We start from the raw sequence: 23,041 nt of genomic DNA on the forward strand, positions 1-23,041 counted from the left end.
TAGTTCAAGAAACTGGCCAATTAGAATTTTTAATCTCTAACTTGGATACCGATTCTTCTATGCAACAAAGCTAAAAGGAATTCCCTTTGCTGGTTTCTCACTTGGGATATCTGGGTGTGGTTTATTTTCTTCTCTGACTGAAACAAAGATATTCAGGAAAATCTCTTACATCTAAAATTCTTTGTCTCACAAACAAGCTTAAGGAGGGGGAAAAAAAAAAACAGATCAAGTCTGCCTTAATCATTTGCTTATACTGGTGCATATATTGGATTTTTTCCAGTTTCCCAAAAATAAAGCCACAGGAAAGACATACGCAGTGACATATTTAAGCTACTGGCTCACACACATTCTAAGGGCTGAAAGTATATAAAAGAAATGAAGGCAGAAGAAAAACAGCAGTTATGAAATGTAACAAGGTTTCTTATTCTTTATTAGTTCAAAGGAAGCTAGAACCTGATAACAATATGCCACATATGGTTCAGAACCAAACAAAGCCTGCTTAGTTATTTATTTTGCATTTTATCCTTTTAGGAATGAGAAAAAACAGTTCTATTGGCACTCGAGTTTATTTTCAATTAGAATCCCCATAAATTAGAAAACATCTCATAAAACAATGGGAATGGAAAAAAAACGTTACTGAGAAAAAACTTTAAGTGTGCTTGTTTTCTGTAATGCCATGGGTCATTTGATAAGTCTTATGAGACCACTCCAAAAAAAAAAATTCAACCTCTGTGTTCATGTTGATGATAATGTATAATAGCGTCTTGTCCTTTGATGCAAATAAGAGGAAAAACTCATACTTAGTTTCGAGAATTCAACCCCTTCCCCCCCCCCGCCAATTCTGCCATTTGCTCATGTCCCACATCAATAAAAGGATGCAGCTTAGAAACGAGAGCCTTGCTGTCATTGTATTTTTTCTAATTAAAATTCAGAGTATTAAACACAGTTGAGTACATCCATGCATACATGACATACCGTTATCACATACCGGAAGCTCCGATCAAGAGCACTGAGCAAAGGCTCATTTCATAACATCATTAAGATTCATTATACGCTACAGTTCAAAAAGGGTTTGTCAAAGCAAATAGTAATGGCCTGCCAGAAATGCACAAACAAATTTATATTAAATTGTCCTTTCCCTCCTTTTTAAAGGATGGGAATCTAGTTGCATTCCCAGTATATGGGTTCAGAGCTTAACTTAAAAGGTTTTCAGTTTTCAGATTGCAAAACATTACCAAAATGGAATATTGAAAAAAAATTAGGTGAAAAATATTTGAGTAACTAGGTGGGGGTATAGTAATCAAGCATAATGACTGCATTGAAATAAAAAAAAAAAGGGAAAGTTCAGGAGTGTGAAGGTAGATAGAACTCATGAGTCACAACGCGGAATATTTTATTTGGAACAAGTCAAATAAAAGCATTGCTTTTTTTTCTTAAGAACCTTTGGTACTCTGTGTTATACCTCTGAAAAGAAAGCTCTCTCATTAAAACTTTTTTTTTTTTTTTTTTTTTTTTTTTTGTATATCCTGCTGAGTGAAGGTCCCTGGGGAGACAAACTTCACATGCTGGCTTTCTGACTGTAGTCCGTAAGTATGATGTTATCCGGAGATTCGACGGTGAGAATTTACTTCTTTAAACTCGATACTTTTCTTTGCCGTGTTCATTGATCACACATATGTGCTGAAACAATAAAGGATTTAAATGCATCGGTTTCTTAAAATATGAGGTGCAGAAAATGTAAGGCAGTGATAACAGAATGTCATCTTGTAATTGGTTATTTTTCATTCAAATATATGTGTCCATTTATGTGTATGTATGTGTGTGCATATACACACATATATGCTATGGGTGTGTATACACACACATATATACACATACATATATATGTACATATATGTATATATGTACATATGTAAAAGAGACCCATTTGAATGCTTGGAAAAGTTTCCTCATTGTTCTGGTTTTTGAGCCCTATTCTGAACATGGCTCCCCAGGTCTATAACAACCAGAAATGCTGGAGGAGTGGTATGGTTAGCCATGGTGGAGATAGAAGTCTCCACCTGGTCAAATTACAGCCTCCAGGGAGAATGGAGAAACAGCCATGGTAAACACAACATTGACTCTTACTTGATCCTTTTTAGGTAACAAGAAATGTGTCAGGAATATTTTGATTGCAAGGAATAGAGGGGGGATCGGACGAATTAAGCAAAAAAAAGGGGGGATTTATTGGTAGGATAAGGAAGTAGCTCACAGAATCAAAGGAAGAGCTAAGCAATGATGCAACTGGAAGGAGGGAGCAGGGTAACTCCTGACTCCAGCCCATGGTGCTTGTGGATATGCTCTCTGGGGCCCTGCTAGTCAGTGGTAGAAGGCCCAAACCCCTTGATTTCTGTGAATTTTGGTTTAAATTTCTCATTCTTAGGAGGGAGAGACACGATTGGTCCACTTTGACTAGGATGCCTACTTCTAGATCATTCAACGTGGGTCGGGGTCACACAGCTGGGGGTCTACGCTGGGTATATGTGTTGAAGCCATTTCTCCAAAAGGGGGATAGTTACGAACTGCATGCAACTGTGATTGGGATTCTTAATGCAAAGTGCCCAAGATATTCCTGACACATTTCTGACACAGAAGATACTCAATAAGTGGCAGCCATCATTACTACTATTTCAATAATGTGTTAAATTGATGTTGTTAAATTCTTGTGCAAAGGAGGGTAGGGATTTGCATGCATGACTTACATTCAGATCTCTGAAGTATTCATTGTAATCTAAGGCATAACCCACCACAAACAGATCTGGAATCTCAAATCCAACATCTGAGTAGAGAGGGGGGAGGGAGGAATAAAATTTAGACAACATAAGTAGATACGCCACCATAAGCTATTGTTGGTACTTAAACCGTGAAGACCTTTCATTTAGGCAGACGCAAGTGGGAAAAATGATAAGCAATGCATAGGATGAGCCCACTGGGACCTGGACCAGAGTGACCAGCCAGGGAGACAAGGTAAACAAGCAAATATACCAGGAAGGATGGCTGCACGCCTACCGTACCGAGCTGAGTAAGGGCTCAGCCAGCCCAGTGGATAACAAGAAGTATGCATGACTTAGTCATGTAGCCCCACTGTTTCCAAGTGAGCGGTATCCAATGACACAATGCCAAAGGAAACACTTTGGAAGCATAAAGTGCAGTTCAAGCAGAAGGTATTCCAACACTGTGATATGTGACTAAGTGCATGGACTGTTGCAACTGGGAAGCGCTCCTCCCACTGTGCCCAATGTCCTTAGCGTGACAAAGGGCTGGAAAGCAAAACGTGGGAGACAAGATGAAGTAGGATTGTTCCGTTTGAGAAAGAGAACGCTAAGGGTTATTCTAACCCGAGTCTTTGAATCCAGGATGCAGATGACACTAATTAACTTTCTATCTGTATCGAGGGAAGAATGGCAGTGGATTTAAATGCAATATGAGGTACTTAGGCTAACCAAGGGAAACCTTTATTGAAAGGGAGATGATTTTTATTGAGAAGGATCCTTCAGGAACAGAGAATAGCTCTCCTTCCTCAGAGGTCTTGAAACAGAATAAATGTGCCTCTGGTCCAATGAGTTTTCAAACCCTTTCCAGTTTTTTTTTTTTTAATCTTTTTTTTTAATTACAGCATTGCAGATGAAAGATGTACTTGCTTACTTTTACGAAGCCGTACTTTGGTGTAGCCAATGGTCTTACAGCACGGAGAAAGTTATCTTTCTGGCGACTACTCCCAACATTTTTATCCCTATTGACCAGAGATGCTTTTCTATGGAGAAAGCAACTGGTTCCTGCTTGCAGAAAGTGCTAGAGGGGAGGGACTTACTTTCTAGCAGATTGCATTATGTGTCACTGATAGAAAGCCCAGTTGGTCCTTCCAAACTGCCAAGGTTGCTTGAGAAAAATAATCAAAGAGGAGAAGCAAGAGTGGAAGAAAAGATGTCAGAGCATATCAAAGATGTCATTGAGCATATGAAAGATGTCATTGAGCCTATGGGAAAGAGTCCATTATGAGAAAGGAGGAAAAGTACCAAGCCTCAGAAATCCAGGAAGAAGAAACAGAGATTCGGAACCAGCTAAAAGGATATCAGAAAATCCCAAAGAACCCTGGTTGTAACTACAATAATGACTTTACAGTGACTAATGCAATCTCTACAATAGGCATTGCAACTGGGACTGGGAAAAGCCAGTTCAAAAGGCCAAGTCTTCAGAGCTATCATGGGGTGAAAGAAGGACATTGGATCAGTAGATCAGGGGACCGGTTAGGAATCAGAGTGACCTGTCTCTAGCTGGTAAATGGGTGCAGCCCTTACACTTCTATTTGCAATCGTTACTTACAGATGTCGTGTAAGAGTAAGGGCAGTGACTGGAACCAGACTGCCCGGGCTCAATACTGACTCTAACCTTACAGCAGTGTGACCTTTGAAAGCTGTTTAACCTTGTTGGGTCCAGTTGCCTCATCCATAAAATGGGCATAACAATAGCATCTCCTTTAGAGGAATGCTGTGAGGATTACAGGGGTTAATCTCTGCGTAGCTCTTAGAAGAGTGTAGGTCACACCATAACCTCTCACTAGTGTTACCTGCTAGTATTTTATTAATGTGGCTGCCATAAATGGCCCACAAAAAATCTGTAATTATTTGGATACGTCTGAAGTGAATGTCTTTCAACTTCAGTTAAAATCTTATCTATACGGTATCTTACATGAATCCTTAGATTTCTGTTTACTCACTTTGCCTACCCTTACTGCATCCAGATTATATTCCTTAAACCAGTAACGGGACAGAAACATCTGGCAAGAACTGACGTTGGGTCTACCTGCCCAGAACCGATGTCTAGATTTAATACATCCAGCATAGGAATGAAATTTGTTTTTAGAAAAAAGAGTCACTGGCAAAATGTCATTGGCACACTACCCATCCATAGTGTGCCTCTCTTGCTCTGGTGTTTTTTCAGCTTGCTGATGAGGACTGTAGCCAGATTATCCCAGGGGCTTTAGAGCAAATGTAAGTTATAAAAATCAAGCTGAAGTCTGCCTACGCAAGTGAAAAAAAAATTGCCTCTCATGTTAGAATAATAAATAATCAAGCTGCTTGCTTATTCTTCCTGGCATTGGAATTAATCGTATTATGGGGAGGAGGGTAGCAAAGTGTCCTAGCTGAGGAACGTCCTCCAAAACACGTGTTTGAAGTCAAGTGTGAAGATGATATCTGGAGCTATTTGTTCTGCTAATTCTCTGTGTTATTGAACTTTTCTTTGGAGGTGATGGGAGGTGTCTCAGATTTCTCCTTCTGTGTTCTAAAATTCAGGCTTGCTGAAGGGAGGCGTTGTGCATTGTCTGGTGACAGTTCTTGGAGGCAGAAAGGGAATCCTAAGCCTTTACAGTGCCTTCCCCATGTCTGACCGATAGGGGCAGTGGCGGAGGTTGGGATCCCGTGTGCCAGCCAGCCAGTCCCGTGGGGTCAAGTCTCCCTCTATCCCTCGCAACCAAGTAGCTAAGTCCTTTGATTTTAAGGTGCTATGGAAAACCTAAAACTAAAAATATCCAATGCACAGAGTTTCTGTGAAAACCGCAAACTGGAAAATTAAAAACCCTTGTTGTAAAGGGTTCTTTCCTCTCGGCAAGGCTGGGGAGACGTCGGGAGACTCGTGGGACTATCAAACCTTCATAGCTTCAGCTTTATGTGGAATGCTGGTGAACAGGAAACAGAGATTCTTAAACATGAACACCACCACCCGCCAGCCAATCAACCAACAAAACCCAGAAGGACTTACAGTCAGGCCTAAAGCCATCACTTCTAGGTCTTCTCTTCACCAACAAACTATCATGAAAAAGAAAGCAAGGTGTTTAGTGATCCAGATATAACTTCTGTGAATTCCAAATTCAAAACTGAACATCATTAAAATATGTATTCCCTGCCCCCCTGAGCGTGTGGAGCACCGTCACAGCCTTCTAATTCATGCTCCTGCTACCACGGCACCACATCAGTGATTCTAGATAAAAGGGAGAGGGACACTGGCACCAGGCTCAGCCAGCTGCTCCTGGAAGCAGCTAATGGAGGCACAGACACCCAGCAAAGTGTGCCTTCTTCCCCTTCCTCTCTCTCAGGCTAGTGGTCAAATGGGCTATTTGTTCAGTGTGGTCAAACCATAACACGCCAGGGCAAAGGGTCACTGGTTTGGAATAGACTGCTCTCTTTGGAAACAGCATCCTGTGTTAGCATCCTTCTCCAGCTGATTTAGAAAGACAGAAGCAACAATGATGTGAATGTCCTACTCACCTGGCTACTTTAATCATGTTGGGCTTGTATTTCTCTATGCTACTGAGCAGCGCCTTCATGGTCCTCCCCGTTCCAACAACATCCTTTGCAAAGAGGACAGACAAATTCAACCTGAATGCATTTGGGCAGCATAATAGATTTTTCATCCAGACAGATGACTGTAGTCCTTATTAATAATGCATCACAATCAGAACTGCCATCAAATGGAGTAAAAGTAGGAAGCAGAGTTGGTTATATTTTTTAGACAGGTGCCTCTCTGTGAAGCTGGATTTAGGGGAATATATTGGTGAATTATTTCCTCTTGGAATCCTTCAGCTGTGTTGAAAGCTAAGTTCGGCCTTTGGAGAGCATGTGGGACTCCTTACTGAGTACATTTGGACTCGTGCATGCACATTCAAGGACTAAATTTGGCCCTGAGGTTATGCGCAACACAATACGGGACGCATGAATTTTCATGGACATGGGATGTACATCTGAATACACTGAATGGATAAACACCTCCCCCTTGCCCTCCCCAGTCAATAGGGGATTCTATGGCTGGGAAGTGAGATGTGTCTGGATGGCAGCTGGTGACAGCCTGTGAATTCTGAGGGTGCAAGGCTGCAGTGAGCCTCAGCTCATCTCTGCTGATGAGCTGCTACACAATTAGAGGAGAATGGGCAGCAGAAATGCATTGTCCTTAGGACAGAAATCAGCTGTCAGGAGCTGATTATCAAAACAACAGGTCTGAATTTAGCCAGGGTTGGGCAATTCGTTTGGCTAGAGGGTCTACTTCACGGGTGATGCCCGAGCCAGGACGACTGCAGATACATATGGCACGCACAGGCGATTGTGTAACAAAAGCTTGAAAACAGCTCCCTTGAATTTTTGCCAGCTGATAAGACAGGCGTGCTCTTGAAGGAAAAGTGGCCATTTGCTGAATTAGTCCACTGCTGCTATGGGGCCCATTCTCTTTTTTTTTTTTTTTTTTAAGCAGAAAAATTAAATTCTCACTTTCTCTTGGATTGCCATTTTAAAATTGATTGCATTTATCCTTTGGTTGCTGAAGGCAGAATTGTTTGAAGTCATTGGAGGTCATTAGCACAAACAATGAATCAAGGGTGAAAAGAGTTCAAATCCTGGTTTTACTATTAAACCCATTTGGTTGTGTTGGGCTCGTTTCCTCTTCTGTAAAAATGCCTGACTTGCTAGTAAGTATAAGAACCAATTCAGACATAAAAACGGATAAAGTACTACACAACTATTACCGCAAAGCTTTTTTCTAACTTGTTTCAAGCCACTGATTCTAGTTGGTTCGTAGGCAGTAAATTTGGAGAGCCATGTGCACAGCGGAAATTCAACAAATCCTTGACCAATTTGATAATAAGTTCTATACTTCGAAACTCACCATTAGATTCTTTCATCTAACAAATACGGGTAAGGAAAAGTCAGCTTACCTCAACAATGAGGACATTCTGAAATTAAAAACAAAACAAAACAGTTATTTAGAATATGATGCAAATCTGGCTCACAAGAGAAACACACATTTTTGCTTAAAGTTAGGAATTTCACAATTTGCTGAGCTGGCCCTCCACCATCCATCTAACCCAAATGCTTGGAGGTAATCTGGGTATTCCAGATTCATTCGAACACTCTCTCGGCCATTACCTGATGCTGCAATATTGGTGTCTACATTCAAGGGAGCAGCAAGGTCATCTCAGACCCTATGCCCTGTCTGAAGAGCTACCCACAAGGTCATCCCAGGTCCATAATTCTGGCAAGCAGCCCCATCCAGAATTCTTTGGCATACAAAGTGTACTAAGAGTTTACCAGGAAAACAAGCCACATAAACTACATTGTTAATGGAGACAGTACTCTGCAGAAGAATCATGGACTCTGCTGGGGGCAGTCCTAACCCTGCATCGCCACCAGTCATTGAGGATTCTGTATTTATTCTCAAATGTTCAACCTTGAGGAAGGGGTGGGCCAGAGAGAGTGCTGTGAAGTGCCTGACTGATGTTTTTAGAAACATGGTTGGGTTGCTTGTTATGTGCTCTCGAGGCATACCTCTCCTTTTCCCCTAAAAACATTATGTTTCATTTCAATTCCTGTTTGACACCTGCCTGCCCACTAGATATAAACTCCATGAGGGTAGGAATCATGTTTGTCTTGCTTACTATTGTATTCGCAGCCCCTAGCATATATACCTGCATATAGATGCTCAGTAATTTGTTGAGTGGAGGAATAATAACCGATTATACTGGTTAATTAATTAAAACTGACCAATGAAATGGATTTGTAGTTACATGTCAATACTATCTCACCAAATTAAAATGTGACTGTGCTAATATGACATTGCAATGAACTAAATGGTGCGGATATTCCCTCAACGTAATGTTGTCTTTCTTTACATAACTCTTCATTTATCCCTATGATTCATATAAGACTTTAAAAATCCTATCAAGCCTTCCACCTTAGAAATCTTACTTATGTCTAATGCCAAAGAGATTTAAGTAATGAAAATATTAATCAACCAACCCAAATCACATTACGTTATGTGTCCAACGCTTCTTAGAAGGAAGTATCTTTCTAGAAGTGATTTTCTCCCAGGTATAGTATTTTTAGTCATTAAATGCATTACAAAATCTTGGTTTTATCATTAAAATGTAAAGTTATCGTGTCCATATCCCCTAGCCTAAGGATCGCAGGAACAGAGAAATCCCCTTGGTATTCTGAGCACATTTGCTGTGTTCTTAACAATTAACCCATAACAGTTAGTTAGGATGTGCATTTTTAGTTTGATTGACTCTTACCAACCATGCCTATTAACCAACCTGAATACTTGGAGAATACTTGGTTAATTTGATTCCTTAGCTCATAATCTTTTTTTGTTTCAATCTAATAAGGAAAGGCCTTTTAAAACTCTGTTAGTCTGCATTCTTGCCTAATTAAATAAAGTGCACTGAACATAATTAAATCTGTTTTTTAAAAGCTTAGAACCTTGCAAAACAAGAGTCATCTTTGAAAACATTTAGCTATAACTATAAGATACAGTGGTGGCTGGGAAGTGAGATTTGAATGTATGTACTAATCCAGAAATATATTGTCAAAATTACTTAAACATATTTTAAAAGCAAGGTAATGCATATACGTGTTCAAATCAAATAGAAAAGTCAAAGGTTTTCTAAATGTTGATGTGCATCTAACTGTAAAGTATTTAAAATGCTTATGCACTTTATGTTAAAGTTATCATGGCATTCTGTGTAATGCATAGCCACAATACTGTCACATCTAACAAAAATGACAATAATCTATTCTGTTTTTTTCATTTGATCCAGTTTTATACAGTTTTATACATTTGATCCAGTGACATACACTGTATAACTTTAAGCTGTATAGTATAATGCTTTGACTTATATACTATTACTAAATAATTACCTAAACAAATTTAGTTAGCATGCATCATCTCATATAGATACAATAAAAGAAGAAAGCAAAAAAGGGAAACATTTTTTTCCTTATGATGAAAACTCTCAGGATTTAGTCTCTTAACAACTTTCCCGTATATCACAGAGCAATGTCAGCTACAGTCATGATATTGTACATTTCATCCCTAGTACTTATTTATCTTATAACTAAAAGTTTTTACCTTTTCACCACCTTCCCCTGATTTCCCTGCCCCCCACCCCTACCTCAGGTAACCACAAATCTGATCTCTTTTTCTATGAGTTTGGTTTTGTGTTGTTTTGTTTTAGATCCCACATGAAAGTAAGATCACACAGTATTTGTCTTTCTCAGTCTGATTTACTTCACTTGGCATAATGCTCTCAAGGTCCATCCATGTTGTTGTAAATGGCAGGATTTCCTAGTTTGTTATTCCAGTGTGTGTGTGTGTGTGTGTGTGTGTGTGTGTGTGATAACTTCTTTACCTGGCAATAATTTTTTTAAACATTTATTTATTTTTGAGGGGGGGAGGGGCAGAGAGGGAGAGAGAGAGAGAGAGAGAGAGGCACAGAATCTGAAGCAGGCTCCAGGCTCTGAGCTGTCAGCACAGAGTCCAACACGGGGCTCAAACGCATGAACCATGAAATTGTGACCTGAACCGAAGTCAGATACTTAACCTACTGAGCCACTCAGGCACCCCTGGAAATAATTTCTTAATATTATATAAAACCTAGTACATATTTAAATTTCCCCAGTTGTCTTTATTTTTGTAAGTTTATTTATTTTGAAGGAGAGCAAGCACAAGTGGGGGGAGGCAGAGAGAGAAGGAGAGAGAGAGAGAGAGAGAGAGAGAGAATCTCAAGCAGGTTCTGCACTGACAGCATGGAGCCTGATGCTGGGCTCCACCTCACAAACTGTAAGATCAGGACCTAACTGAAATCAAGAGTCGGATGCTTAACCAACTGAGCCACCCAGGTGCCTCTCTCCAGTTGTCTTTAAAATGGCCTTTGTAGCTGCTTTGTCTAATTGAAGTCCATGCATTGGGTCTTTAATTCTCTTTTAATTTAAAATAGTCTCTCTTACTGTACTTCTATTTCTAAATTTAAAAATTTTAGACATCATCTATTTATTATATTATATAATGATAAGAATTTAGTTCTTAAAATTTTTTTTAACATTTATTTATTTTTGAGAGAGTCAGAGACAGAGTGTGAGCGTGGGAGGGGCAGAGAGAAAGGGAGACAGAATCCAGAGCAGCTTCCAGGCTCTGAGCTGTCAGCACAGAGCCTGACATGGGGCTTGAACCCACAAACTGCGAGATCATGACCTGAGCCAAAGTTGGACACCCAACCAACTGAGCCACCCAGGTGCCCTGAGAATTTAGTTCTTATACACTATCTCACTTCTTTTTTCCATCTCCCAATGCAGATGCTTTGTTATGACTGTATTCTTTTTGTACTGCTCACCTTTCTCCCCACTGCAGAGTCAAGTAGATGTACTATGTTTCCTTTTAAAGTTTCTTTTCTTTCAATGGTTTTCCTAGTCATCATTCAGTGTCTTAAACTACAATAACCCTTCTTCTCTTCTCTTCTCTTCTCTTCTCTTCTCTTCTCTTCTCTTCTCTTCTCCTTTCCTCTCCTCTCCTCTCCTCTCCTCTCCTCTCCTCTTCTCTTCTCTTCTCTTCCCTTTCTTCTCTTCCCTTTTCTTCTCTTCTCTTCTCTTCTCTTCTCTTCTCTTTTCCTTCCTTCCTTCCTCGCTCCCTCCCTCCTCTTCTTTCTTTCTTTCTTTCTTTCTTGGGATGATTATTATGAGGAAAACGTTGGTTAATTATGGTTTAACTATATTTCTCAAAGGATTTTGGAGGATTAAGGAGGCTAAGTGGGTTGATAACATCTGTAACAACACAAAAACTTTCTGAGTTGTGTACAGTGTTTTTTTTTTTTGTTTTTTTTGTTTTTTTTTTTTGATTGTATTACTTGATTTTATTTTACACTAGGTGGCGGGCACAAAGCAATCCTCCTTAATAAAGTTGACAATTAGCTTCACTCAGAACATTTTTAATAATGCACATTAAAAAAAAACATATTCATCTTACAAATTGTTCTGCAATCCAAATATACAATAGCTTGGAAAACAACGTTTAGAAAACAAAAGCCAATGTAAAAAGACAGATTAAAACAACTAGAACAGTACAGGTTTTATATGGCTCTGATTTTACAGTTTTCTTACTGCATCATCAATGTCAGAAATCTGTTCCTTCAGCTGGCTCCATTGCTCAGGATTTAAAGAAATACCTTTTCTTCCTGGTTTCATTTCACCTTCCGGATCCATCCAATATTCTCTAATATCAATTAGGACTTTCCCTTTAAAGTCTCGAACACTGACATACCTCATTTTCCCAATCTGAAACATGTTATCATCTCTGCTGCTGCTACTCTGCTTAGAGGATGACAGGGCTCTTGAAGTCTCACCGGTCTTTTGCTTCTTTACAGGTTTTTCTGGAGTAACCTGCTTTTTCCGCTTTAACTTTTTGTCAACCTCACTGTCAGAATCACTGCCGGAAGAGCTTGAAGAAACAAGTTCCTTTGACTTAGGCATTGCTCCGCTCTTCCAGCCGAACAGCTCTCTGCTCGCTCGCTTGCAACTGTGTACAGTGTTTAAAAAGTAAAATTATTTAGTGGGTTCACAAGTGATGGGCGGTGGAATACTGATATAAAAAAATTCCTATTGAAAGGGATCTCAGTAGAAATTTAGAATTCTTTAGCGACTTAAATAGAGCAGTCATTGCATATATATTTATTTTCTTTTACAAAACACCACACTGTGTTTTCAAATTCTTTCCTTAGTAATATGTGGGTTTACTGTCTGGATTGTTAGTGGCCTACCTGTTGTATGAAAATCTCACCTCCAGAAAAGCAATGTGTTTAGTACCATTTTGGAAGATTGCCATACAAAACAAGTAGCCCAAGAGTACAGAGAAAGTGACACCAACTTTGGAAGCATTTCACTAGTGTCTAAGAGAACTAAGCTCTTTAAAAATTTTTTTTTAACATTTGTTCATTTTTTGAGAGATAGAGACATAGCGTGAATGGGGGAGGGGTGGAGAGAGAAGGAGACACAGAATCCAAAGCAGGCTCCAGGCTCTGAACCGAGAGCATGGAGCCCAATGTGGGGCTCAACCTCACAAACTGTGAGATCATGACCTGAGCCGAAGTCGGGCGCTCAACTGACTGAGCCACCTAGGCTCCCCAAGAAGTAATCTCTTTAAACTTTAACATGTCAGGATAGGCTCCACAAGCTAAAGGACAAAGACAAATTCATCTTTATAACATGGAGACCAGTATGTGCAGGTGCTGAAGGAATGCCCGTGGAACAAATGAACAATTTTGACCTCATTTCTTTCTCTAGTTTATTATTCTTTTGACACATCTCCTCCATTTTTCCCCCCTCAACGATGTACAATTAATTCCTCCTTAACTGACCTATCATTAATGTGTACTGCTTTTAATTTTGCACCAAGAAATCTTCTAAATTTCCCCCCATCTGTTTTTTTGAGTGGCAACCTTGGAAATTTTTTAAAATAATTTTTTAAGTTTATTTATTATTGAGAGAGAGAGAGAGAGAGAGGGAGAGAGAGAGAAAGCACATGGGGGAGGGGCAGAAAGAAAGGGAGACAAGGAATCCAAAGCAGGCTCCAGGCTCTGAGCTGTCAGTACAAAGCCCAACACTGGGCTTGAACCCACACCCCAGGAGATCATGATCTGAACCGAAGTGGGACACTTAACTACCTGAGCCACCCAGGCACCCTGCCTTGGACATTTTTTCAGAGCACACTGTGGCTCCTAAGCACTTCCAACCTGATACCTCTGATTACTGAACCACTTGCTGTCTAGGCCATCTCATCACACCTAGCTCATCTCTTCCCAGAAAGTAAGTGAAGTTTGCAACCTGGGGACCGTGGGCAAAAATTCTGTGCGGAGTCTCTGGAGTGCATCCTTTCTTTGCTATGGTGCCATCCCAGGGGAAGCTTATCACCTCAACTTCCCTGAAGAAAAAGAAAGGGAAGAAGAAAAAGAAGAAAAGAAAGAAGGAAGGCATTATACAAATTTCAGTGTTTTTTGTAGATAGATTATTCCCACTTTCAGTCTTTTAAAGTGCAAAATTATTAGCACAGCACAGTCTAATCTTGGGCAGCATAGTTTTGTGGCTATGGTCACGCTGAGCGGAGGGATGGCAGTAATGATGATGGGCTCATTGTGGGTGCTGAGCACGGGTACAAGTGTGAATATGAACCCCAGGGAGAAAGGAATGTAGTTCAGCATTTCACTCTATGTGATAATTCCCAAAATTGCCAGAATCATCAGTTGGTGGGCATTTCCATTATTGTTCTCAGCCTAGTCAGATGCAATAAAAAGGAATGATTTAAATAGTTAAGGCAGCCAAGGAGGAAATTTGGCAGGTTCTGATGCTTCATTCTGGCATTTGATTAGAAACTTATTTGGTGGGGGAAGGTGGCACGTCTCCTGAAATCTTGCACTTAACCTGCACATCTGTGTTTTCCTGTTGCCAGATCTGGGTCTGTTTCCATGCATTTGGTTTCATTCCACCCCTTTCAGAGATTTCTCTTGAACATGAATAAAATCTTCTTGCTTTAATGGATACACACATTTTATGAAGTGCCAGGATTAAATCAACTTTGAAAAAAAATCAGCTAGAGAGCACGTTGTGCAGACCGCTTGCGCACACCGAGGAAAATGCTTTTAAACACTGTAAGTTGAGGCCATTTAACTTAATCATTGAGTGTTCCCTTTATTCAAGAGCCATGACCTATTTAGAACCATGACTCAGCCAGCTTCCCTTATGAGCTTCCTTTTCTTTGCTTTAAAGAAAAGAAAGAATGGAGACAAGAAAGAAAGGAAAAAAGAAAGAAGGAAGGCAGGAAGGAAGGCAAGAAAGAAAGAAAGAAAGAAAGAAAGAAAGAAAGAAAGAAAGAAAGAAAGAATCCATGAAAGAGAAAGGTCCATGGGGGCTGTACAGGGTCTCTTTTCCAAATATTTTAACTCACACATCTTTAGAAAATTTAAGAGGTTACGTAGTACAGTTATGATGCTTATAATGTGTGGAGAATCACACAGGTGAGCTATGTCCCTGCGTTTTTAAAAGTTCTTTTATAAAGAAATTTGTTTTTTTTAAAAATCTCTTCTAACCCTCCCTTCTTCATTCATCATTTAGTTCTGCTGCTGCTCCCTTGGACAGCTCTGTGTCTTCTGCAATGTTCCTACTTTGCTCCTATGGTTCTAGTGCTCATGTCTGCTCAACCCACACAGCCTCCTGACTAGTTTCTTTGCCTGGAGTCTCATTCCCATCCTCAGTTATTCTATCCTCTATCAAGGTAATTTTCTCAAAACACAACTTCTTTTTTTTTAAAGTTTATTTATGTATTTTGAGGAGAAAGAGAGAGAGAGAGAGAGAGAGAGAGAGAAAGCACACATCAGGGAGGGGCAGAGAGAGAGGGAGACAGAGAATCCCAAGCAGGCTCTGCACTGTCAATGCAGAGCCCGACCTGGGACTTGATCTCATGAACAGTGAGATCATGACCCAAGCTGAAATCAAGAGTCAGATTCTCAACCGACTGAGCCACTCAGGTGTCCTGCAAAACACAGCTTCTTGATGTCACTTCTGCTCAAAAACCTTTGCAACTCCTCCTTGCTTTTCTGCAAGCTAAATTCTTTGTTGAGATATTCAACATATTCTACAAACCAAATCCAATTTGCATTTTCAGTGTCTTAAAGTTGTTTCTTTATTTTGGACTGATTTCCTCCAGTCACATTGGTCTGCTCTTGTCCTCTGGCTCTCCCATTTCCCTCCTTCATCCTTCATTTCACGATGCTCTTCTCCCTTTCCTGTGTTATTCCCAGGCTATCTAGTCCAGAGTAAAACCTCAGCCTCCCCTTGTGAAGACAGTCACCGTCCCAAGGAATCATTCCTTCTTTGGATTTCCTTAAGCTCAAGGAAAGAGTCTCGTGGGGAAAGATCCCCGCAGCTCTTCTCTGAGTGCCAAGCATTAAAAAAAGAGGAGTGCTCAAATTCATGGCAGAGTAGTAATATTAATGGAAAATTCAGCTCAAATATAAATTTATTGACTGAAGAAATCACATGATTACTATACAAGGGCAAAGTCAGATGATGATCTACAAGAGCCCTCCACCCGATGCAGGTGTTTACAACAGCTTGACTTCCTTCTACAACCATGAGAAAAGTAAGCACTAATTGTCGGGTGCCTTTTCTTTTTAAGTTTGTTTTCTGCCCTCAGCTGGCATACATTCTGCATGATGGAAAGATTCTGGAGGGCCTCTGAGACTTATTTTTAAAGTTCTCTCAAACCCTTGATGCATAGCCTTTCTCTGAAAGGCTGAAGAATGGGTGAGTAGATCAGCCATCAGCTGTTTAAGGAAAAGGAAATTCCAAAAGTTAAGTGATATTGTTTTCCCTCCTCCACACTCAGGGGGACCGCATTCACCAACCCACTCCCCCCATCTTGAATCTTTTGTGACACCAAAGCCCTTCTGCTTCTCGAAAACAAGGGGCCCTCACTCAACACTTTTCTCATCCAACCTAAATCAAACTAGCTGGCTGATGTGTCCTTTGGTGTGGTTGGATGGGCTTCTATTTACCTGTCCTTCTGCCATATCCTCGCTTTCCCAGACTTCATTGAAAAGATTTCTGGTTTCTTTCTAGGAGAAAGAGGAGCCTTCGCTCACTCAGTCACCAAATACTTATGCCGACCTGTTGGCTAGGCACCGTGCACAACGCAAGAGACAGGATGGTGAGTAAGATAAGCAGGGTCTCTGCCCATCTTACACTGACATTCTGGTGGGGGAAATACACACATCAGAAAATTGGCCTTAAAGTAAACACAGCAAACGTTGGAAAGGGCTTGACCTGAAACAGAGTACTAATATAGAGATATAATGGGGAAGGTGGGAACTGTGTAAGGGAAGAGTATGTGCTCATTTTAGACAGACTCAGGGCAGGCCTCACTTATATAAGAGCCATTAGGTTGAAGCCTGAAGGATAGGAGGAAAATAGATTTCGGGTTGGAGGCCACAGCTTATCCGAAGTCTTGGCAGGAAGGAGCTTAACCAGTGTGGCTATAACACCATAAGGAGGGCTGAGTGGTATATGATGATGTTGGGAGGGAAGCAGGGCCAGATCACACAGGTCTTACAGGCTGGGAGAAGGAGGTTGGATTGTATTCTCCGAACCTTGGGAGTAGGATTCCCAGATAAAATACAGAACACCCAGTGAAATTTGAATTTCGGATAAATAACAAATGACTTTTGAGCTTAAGTATGTTCCAAATATTGCACGTAACATGCTTATACTAAAAGTGTATTCATTGTTTATTTGAAATTCAAATTTAACTTGGCCTTCTGTTCTCCATTTTGTTTTTTGCTAAGTCTGACAACCCTAACTGAGAGGCCACTGAAAGGTTTTCAGTAGGCAAGGGGTGTGACCCAATTTGCATCTTAAAAAGATCCCTTTGGCTATTGTTTCTTGGAGAATGATTTGGAGGGTGGCAAGAATTAAGTGAAGGTGGAAGTTCAGGGAGACTAGTTAGGCTACCATAGCTTACTGGAGGAGGGATAGTAGCAGTCTGGCCCTAGAAGACCAGTGCTTCTCAAACTTTAGTGTGCAAAGGAACCATCTAAGGATGTTTTTAAAGTGGGTACTTCATTCGGAAGATCTGGGGTGGGATCTGAGATATTGCATTTCTAGTTTGCAGGTGGTGCTGACCTTGCTGGTTCCCAGACCAAAGGTCAGCAAACTACGGCTCATCAGCCAAATCTGGCCTGCTGCCTATATTTGTCAATAAAGTTTTATTGAAACAGCCATGTCCATTTGTTTCCATTTTATCTGTGGCTGCTTGCTGGATTCATGCTATGATAGAGGGTTAAGTAGTTGCAACGGAGAGGGTATAGCCCACAAAATCTAAAAACATGTATGGCCTGGCCTTTCCCTAAAAAGTTCACTAACCCCTGCCCTAGACCACACTTTGCTACTGCAAGAGTCTAGAGTCGGGTGATTACCATGAAGACAGAGAGACGTGGACAGATTTAAGATTCATTTGAGAGCACTGAGCATGGTCTACACTGGTTCATTAAGCACTCCCTTCTTCTGATGTCAGCCTAGGTGCCCTGAACTGCATAAAGATGCATAATCTTTCAACGTAAGCTGTTGTGACAGTTGAGAACTTGGCTAATCAATGTTGATTCATCTTAGAAATATTTACTCAGTGCGTTCTAAGCTCAAAGGATTCTACGTGGCATACATTTAAACATATATAGAATCCATCTATGCACACATAAATGCAAGTAAAAAGATACCATGAAATAGCACCTGGTAAGCCAGAAGGATCATTTGTCACACGAGCAAAAAACAAGCTGACTCCTGCTTGTCCTTAGTGCCGGCTGGTTTTCCATCTCTCCTACCTGAACTTCCATAATCCCTACTTTCTCATGGGGAGGGGTGGGTCTTTGCAGTAATTCTGGGAGGGGATACTGAGGCACAGCACTATCACCCCTCCTATTGATTCCACCCCTAGTAAGAAACGTTGCCCATCCTCCTCTCTATTTTTTAAAGGAACAGAATATCTGGTGCTCACCTAAGAGGGAGATTACTTTAAAATGAAAAAGAAGGGGCGCCTGGGTGGCTCAGTCGGTTAAGCGTCCGACTTCGGCTCAGGTCATGATCTCGCCGTCCGTGGGTTCAAGCCCCGCGTCGGGCTCTGTGCTGACAGCTCAGAGCCTGGAGCCTGTTTCAGATTCTGTGTCTCCCTCTTTCTCTGACCCTCCCCTGTTCATGCTCTCTCTCTCTCTCTCTCTCTCTCTCTGTCTCAAAAATAAATAAATGTTAAAAAAAATTTGAAAAAAAAATAAAATGAAAAATAAGATGATTTTAGAAAGCAGGAGAGAAAAGTCACAGTTTTATGCACAACATTTTCTTGGTATTCATTTGGGATTCTTAGAATTGCTACTTTGACAGACCCCATGGTAATTCCCCAAGGCAAGATGCTTGTGTAACGTCGCACAAGGCACGGTATTTCTCTCGTGTCGTAACACCTGTAAGGCAATGTCCTACAACAAAGTACTAAAATGACTTCTCATTTAAAGGCCACTCCACAGTTGTGAAAAGTTGTGAATTTCTGGAAATTGCTTGGAGCATTTTAGCTTTCCAGGATGTTATTTTAGGCACTGATGTAGTAAGGCCATCAAATGGTGGCCTAGTGACGCATTAACATCAACAAGTTAATTCCAATTTCTGTGCAACATAATCTCCCTCTAGATAGTCGTGTCCCACTTGGATGGCTACTATGCTATCTTCAGAGTAGAGGGAAGTAAGCTGGTTTGGAGTTAGAGTCCCTGTAGCTCTCTAATGTTCCCAATGTTATTAAACACATTTTTATTAAATGTGCCTGCTATTCCTTTTCCCCATCCGGGCATTGCATAACAAACAGTAACAACCACCAAAATGAGAGATTAAACTTGTGTAAGAGACTGATCCATTTTATTCGGAAGGCTGAAGTTGTTCAGGGATAATGAATACAAGATATGTCAGGCAGCAGCCGCTGCCTGCTTTTCAGAGCAAAACTCGAATCTCAGGTCACATTTCCACAAAGGACACCCATTCCACAAAGGAAACAACTCTTCCTTCCAATGTATGTATTTATGTCAGAATCCAAACAGATTTTCACTTAATTATTAAGCATTGGCATGTTTGGAACTCCAAGTTCAAAGTGGCGGTGTCTGACCCATGATCTAATGGATTACATTCTTTTGCGTGGGAGGAAAAAGGCATGGGGCTGAAAAATGTGCTCTCTAGAAACCTTTCTTTTATTCCCTCCTTAAATTTTAAACATTTTGGCAAACCTGTTTAAATGTCTTACTGCAATGCCGAGATGCTGAGGCATAGATGAGACAAAAAGCAGACGAATAAAGGAAAAAGCTTCCTTTTCAGGAGGGACCGGCAAGAGGAGAAAAGGAAGCAGGCGGGAGTGCCCAGGGATTTATTTTGTAATAGGAGGTTGTCTGAAATAAGATTGGAAGGAAGGTTGGAGATCTGGTGGGCATCGGGTCCTGGAAGCATTATAAAAAGAGTGTTTTATAAGGGAGAAATCATTAAAAGGATTCACACATCCATTTGCATGAATTAGCAAACCCGGGAGAGTGTCTGAAATGCATTGCAAGTGCTGACCTGAAATGAAGGTCACTGATTTCCCCATGACATCAGTGCTTAGGGAGCAGAGTTACATTAACAAACCTTTCCAGCCAGTGTTGAAAGATCATTGCCTCCAATTATCTGCATCTCGCCCATGGACTGGTCGTTCTAAAAAAAGGGAAGATAATATTTCACTGTACAAGAAAAACCTTTACAGCACATTTCCCCCCGCCGTCTACCCAGCTAGCGGCTAGACTGCGCCTTACAAATACAGCACAAATAGCTGGTCCAGATTCCTGGTTGCCCGTGGTTACCGAGAGCCACTCTCCTGCTACTGTGCTGGGGACAAAGCATTCTAATGGCTCGGGGAGGGGACAGACTGTGTGGAGAGGGGATGATAAAAGGAGTGGAGAGAAAACAAATAAACCTAATTTTGGAATACAAAAATGATGGAAGGTGCTTGAGCCTATACTGAGGCAGATGGAATTGGCGAAGGCAGTCATGCTCCTGGACCTCCCTGGGCCGAGGGGGCTACGGGATCCCCAGAAGTGGGCCGCACATTTGTCTGCTGTGCCAACAAGTCCCAGTCCTAGCCCTCAGCGGGGAGCAATCAGACAGTGGCTGAGCAATCAGTTGAGGCCTCCTCTCCTCCTACCACACAGATCCAGCCTCTCTGCTGACGTTGAGGGCAATTCTAACAGCTCACAGAGCAAGAACTATTGCATTTAGACCTTCACACATGAACGAAGAAGCCTCAGGAAATTTCTACAGTCCCAGGAATATGTTTAGGAGACTTTCACTCCAATTCCTTCAGAGGTTATGAGTATTCACTTTCATGAGGTTTATATATATATCACACATTGTCCTGTGCTACTTAAACCTCTCTCTCTCTCTCTCTCTCTCTCTCTCTCTCTCACACACACACACACTAAACTAAATATGGATTGTTACAGAGTGCATATCACAACCAAATAATACAGAGGCCAAACAGGAAATAGAGCAGGCTGCTTGTTTTCTGGCCTCACTGCAAAAACACCCTACAGACAGTGGCTTCATGACCAAGCAAGAATGCTGTAATGTTGCAATCCCTTCCAACAGCAATCTAAGGGAGAAGACGATGGTGCAGGTACCTTGTGCATGATGTGCGGAACCAGGAAACATCTCAGGTCGCTGCTGTGAACCGTTGTGGCTTTTGCCAGTTCAGGGTTTTCCTCCCTTATTCTGCCTCTTTCACGGAGGGTGGGGGGCATCATTCATTCCTTATGGCTCAGGTGGGGCTAGGCCTTTCCTATGTAAACCAGCTATGCCTGGTGCTACATGCCAGCTACCGAAGCCAATTCTGTTCCCTTAGGAATTTTCTTGGGTTGGTTTGAGTTGGATTCTGTCACTTGCAACAGAGTCTCTATCTAGGCATTGACATCGGTCATCTGGGAAGGCGGAAAGCAGCCAAATAACCAATATAACAGTTTTGCCAATGAAGCAGGTTTGTCTTTTCACCTTACTGCTCAAGAGGGGGGAAAATAACCTTAGAATGTTTTTACTTCCACTCGGTAAAGCATTCACTCTGTACTGCAAAGAAGTAAAGAGAAAGCCCACCAAGTAGATAAATCCAATAATTTTCTTCTTATGGGAACTGACCTCAAAAGGAGAAAGTCAAAGAACATCCAGAATTTACTGATCTTCTGCTGGTTTCGAACAGGCATATATAATCATGTATTCATAAGCAGTCACGCAGTAGGTTAGGAACTTGTCAAAAATGTCAAAGGAGGGGCGTCTGGGTGGCTCAGTCGGTTGAGCGCCCGACTTCAGCTCGGGTTATGATCTCGCGGTTCATGGGTTTGAGCCCTGCATCAGGCTCTGTGCTGACAGCTTAGAGCCTGGAGCCTGCTTTGGATTCTGTGTCTCCCTCTCTCTCTGCCCCTCCCCCACTCACGCTCTGTCTCTCTCTCCATCTCTCTCAAAAATGAATAAACATTAAAAAAAAATTAAAAGAATGTCAAAGGAGAAGATTCTCTTGTCACTTCTAGAGGTGCTGAGATATAGGAGTAAACGTAGGCGGAATTTCTGCATAACAGACTCAAATATGTTGTTAATAGCAGCAGGAAAAATAAAAATTTCTGTATCCCTAGGGGACTGGGATATGCAGAACTGGACCCAACTACTAAACCACAAAGTTTAATGTAACAAATGAGATTTACACTCTGCCAGATTGGAGCAAACTTCATAATAATTCTATTATCATCTTCATTCTATTGATTAAACACTAAACCCCCACAATATATCAGAAAGCTAAATACTATGCTATAAGTCACATATTCAGCATGTTGCCAAGAAAATCTTATTTCAGATTGATGTACTTTTTTTTTTTTTAATTTCAGAAGGCCTTAATTAGAGTCCACGTTTATAACATGTTTTTATTATTAGATCTATCCTTAACTCATCTGGAACTTAGGTCTTCCAAGTATGTGTATAGTCAATTGTCCCAATACCACTTATGGAATTGTTTTTCCCCAACTGGTTGGAATGTCATTTTTATCATATCCTTCATTCTCCTATGTGAGGGTCAGTTTCTATGCTCTTCTGTTTCATTAGCCTAAAATGCCTATTTTAACATCTAAACCATACTGTTAAATTATTATGGCTTTTTATTATGTTTTGATACGTGGTAAAGGAAGTTTCATTTTTGCGTTCTTTTAAAAAAAATTGTCTTGGCTACTTTTTTTTTTGTCTCAGCTACTTTAGTACTTTTATTTTTTTAACTTTTGAAAAATGTTTATTCATTTTTGAGAGAGAGAGAAAGCGTGCGGGGAAGGGACAGAGAGAGAGCGGTACACAGAATCCAAAGCAGGCTCCAGGCTCTGGGCTGTCAGCACAGAGCCTGACGCAGGGCTCGAAACTACGAACCGTGAGATCATGACCTGAGTCGAAGTTGATGCCTAACTGAGCCACCCAGATGCCCCTGTACCTTTATTTATTTGCCTATCTGCTGGGCTGTTATGAAGATCAAATGAATTAATATAAACTGAACATTTAGAATAGAGCCTGGCTCAGTAAATGCTGGATGTGATTCATTTTCCTCCCTCCCTCCCTCCCTC

The 23,041-nt window shown here is 41.0% G+C and overlaps 2 protein-coding genes across 2 annotated transcripts in view; both read right to left on the reverse strand.

Annotated features, from left to right (window-relative positions):
* Nucleotides 1-1,491: 1,491 nt before the first annotated feature.
* The window catches only part of PRTFDC1 (phosphoribosyl transferase domain containing 1), a 99,668-nt gene continuing 78,118 nt past the window's right edge, over nt 1,492-23,041 (reverse strand). Inside the window, exons 4-9 of the mRNA XM_030322028.1 lie at nt 20,049-20,114; nt 7,742-7,759; nt 6,306-6,388; nt 5,800-5,846; nt 2,742-2,818; nt 1,492-1,680 (exon numbers count right to left, since the gene is read on the reverse strand). Coding sequence (XP_030177888.1) covers nt 1,633-1,680; nt 2,742-2,818; nt 5,800-5,846; nt 6,306-6,388; nt 7,742-7,759; nt 20,049-20,114 — 339 coding nt within the window. The 3' untranslated portion in view covers nt 1,492-1,632. The remainder of the gene's footprint in view (nt 1,681-2,741; nt 2,819-5,799; nt 5,847-6,305; nt 6,389-7,741; nt 7,760-20,048; nt 20,115-23,041) is intronic.
* LOC115518509 (activated RNA polymerase II transcriptional coactivator p15) lies at nt 11,694-12,369 on the reverse strand. The gene has a single exon (XM_030322030.1). It carries the CDS (start codon nt 12,324-12,326, stop codon nt 11,943-11,945), a length of 384 nt encoding a protein of 127 aa, XP_030177890.1. The 5' UTR covers nt 12,327-12,369; the 3' UTR covers nt 11,694-11,942.

This window comes from Lynx canadensis, chromosome B4 (assembly GCF_007474595.2).
Source record: "Lynx canadensis isolate LIC74 chromosome B4, mLynCan4.pri.v2, whole genome shotgun sequence".
In the NCBI taxonomy this organism is placed as follows: Eukaryota; Metazoa; Chordata; class Mammalia; order Carnivora; family Felidae; genus Lynx; species Lynx canadensis.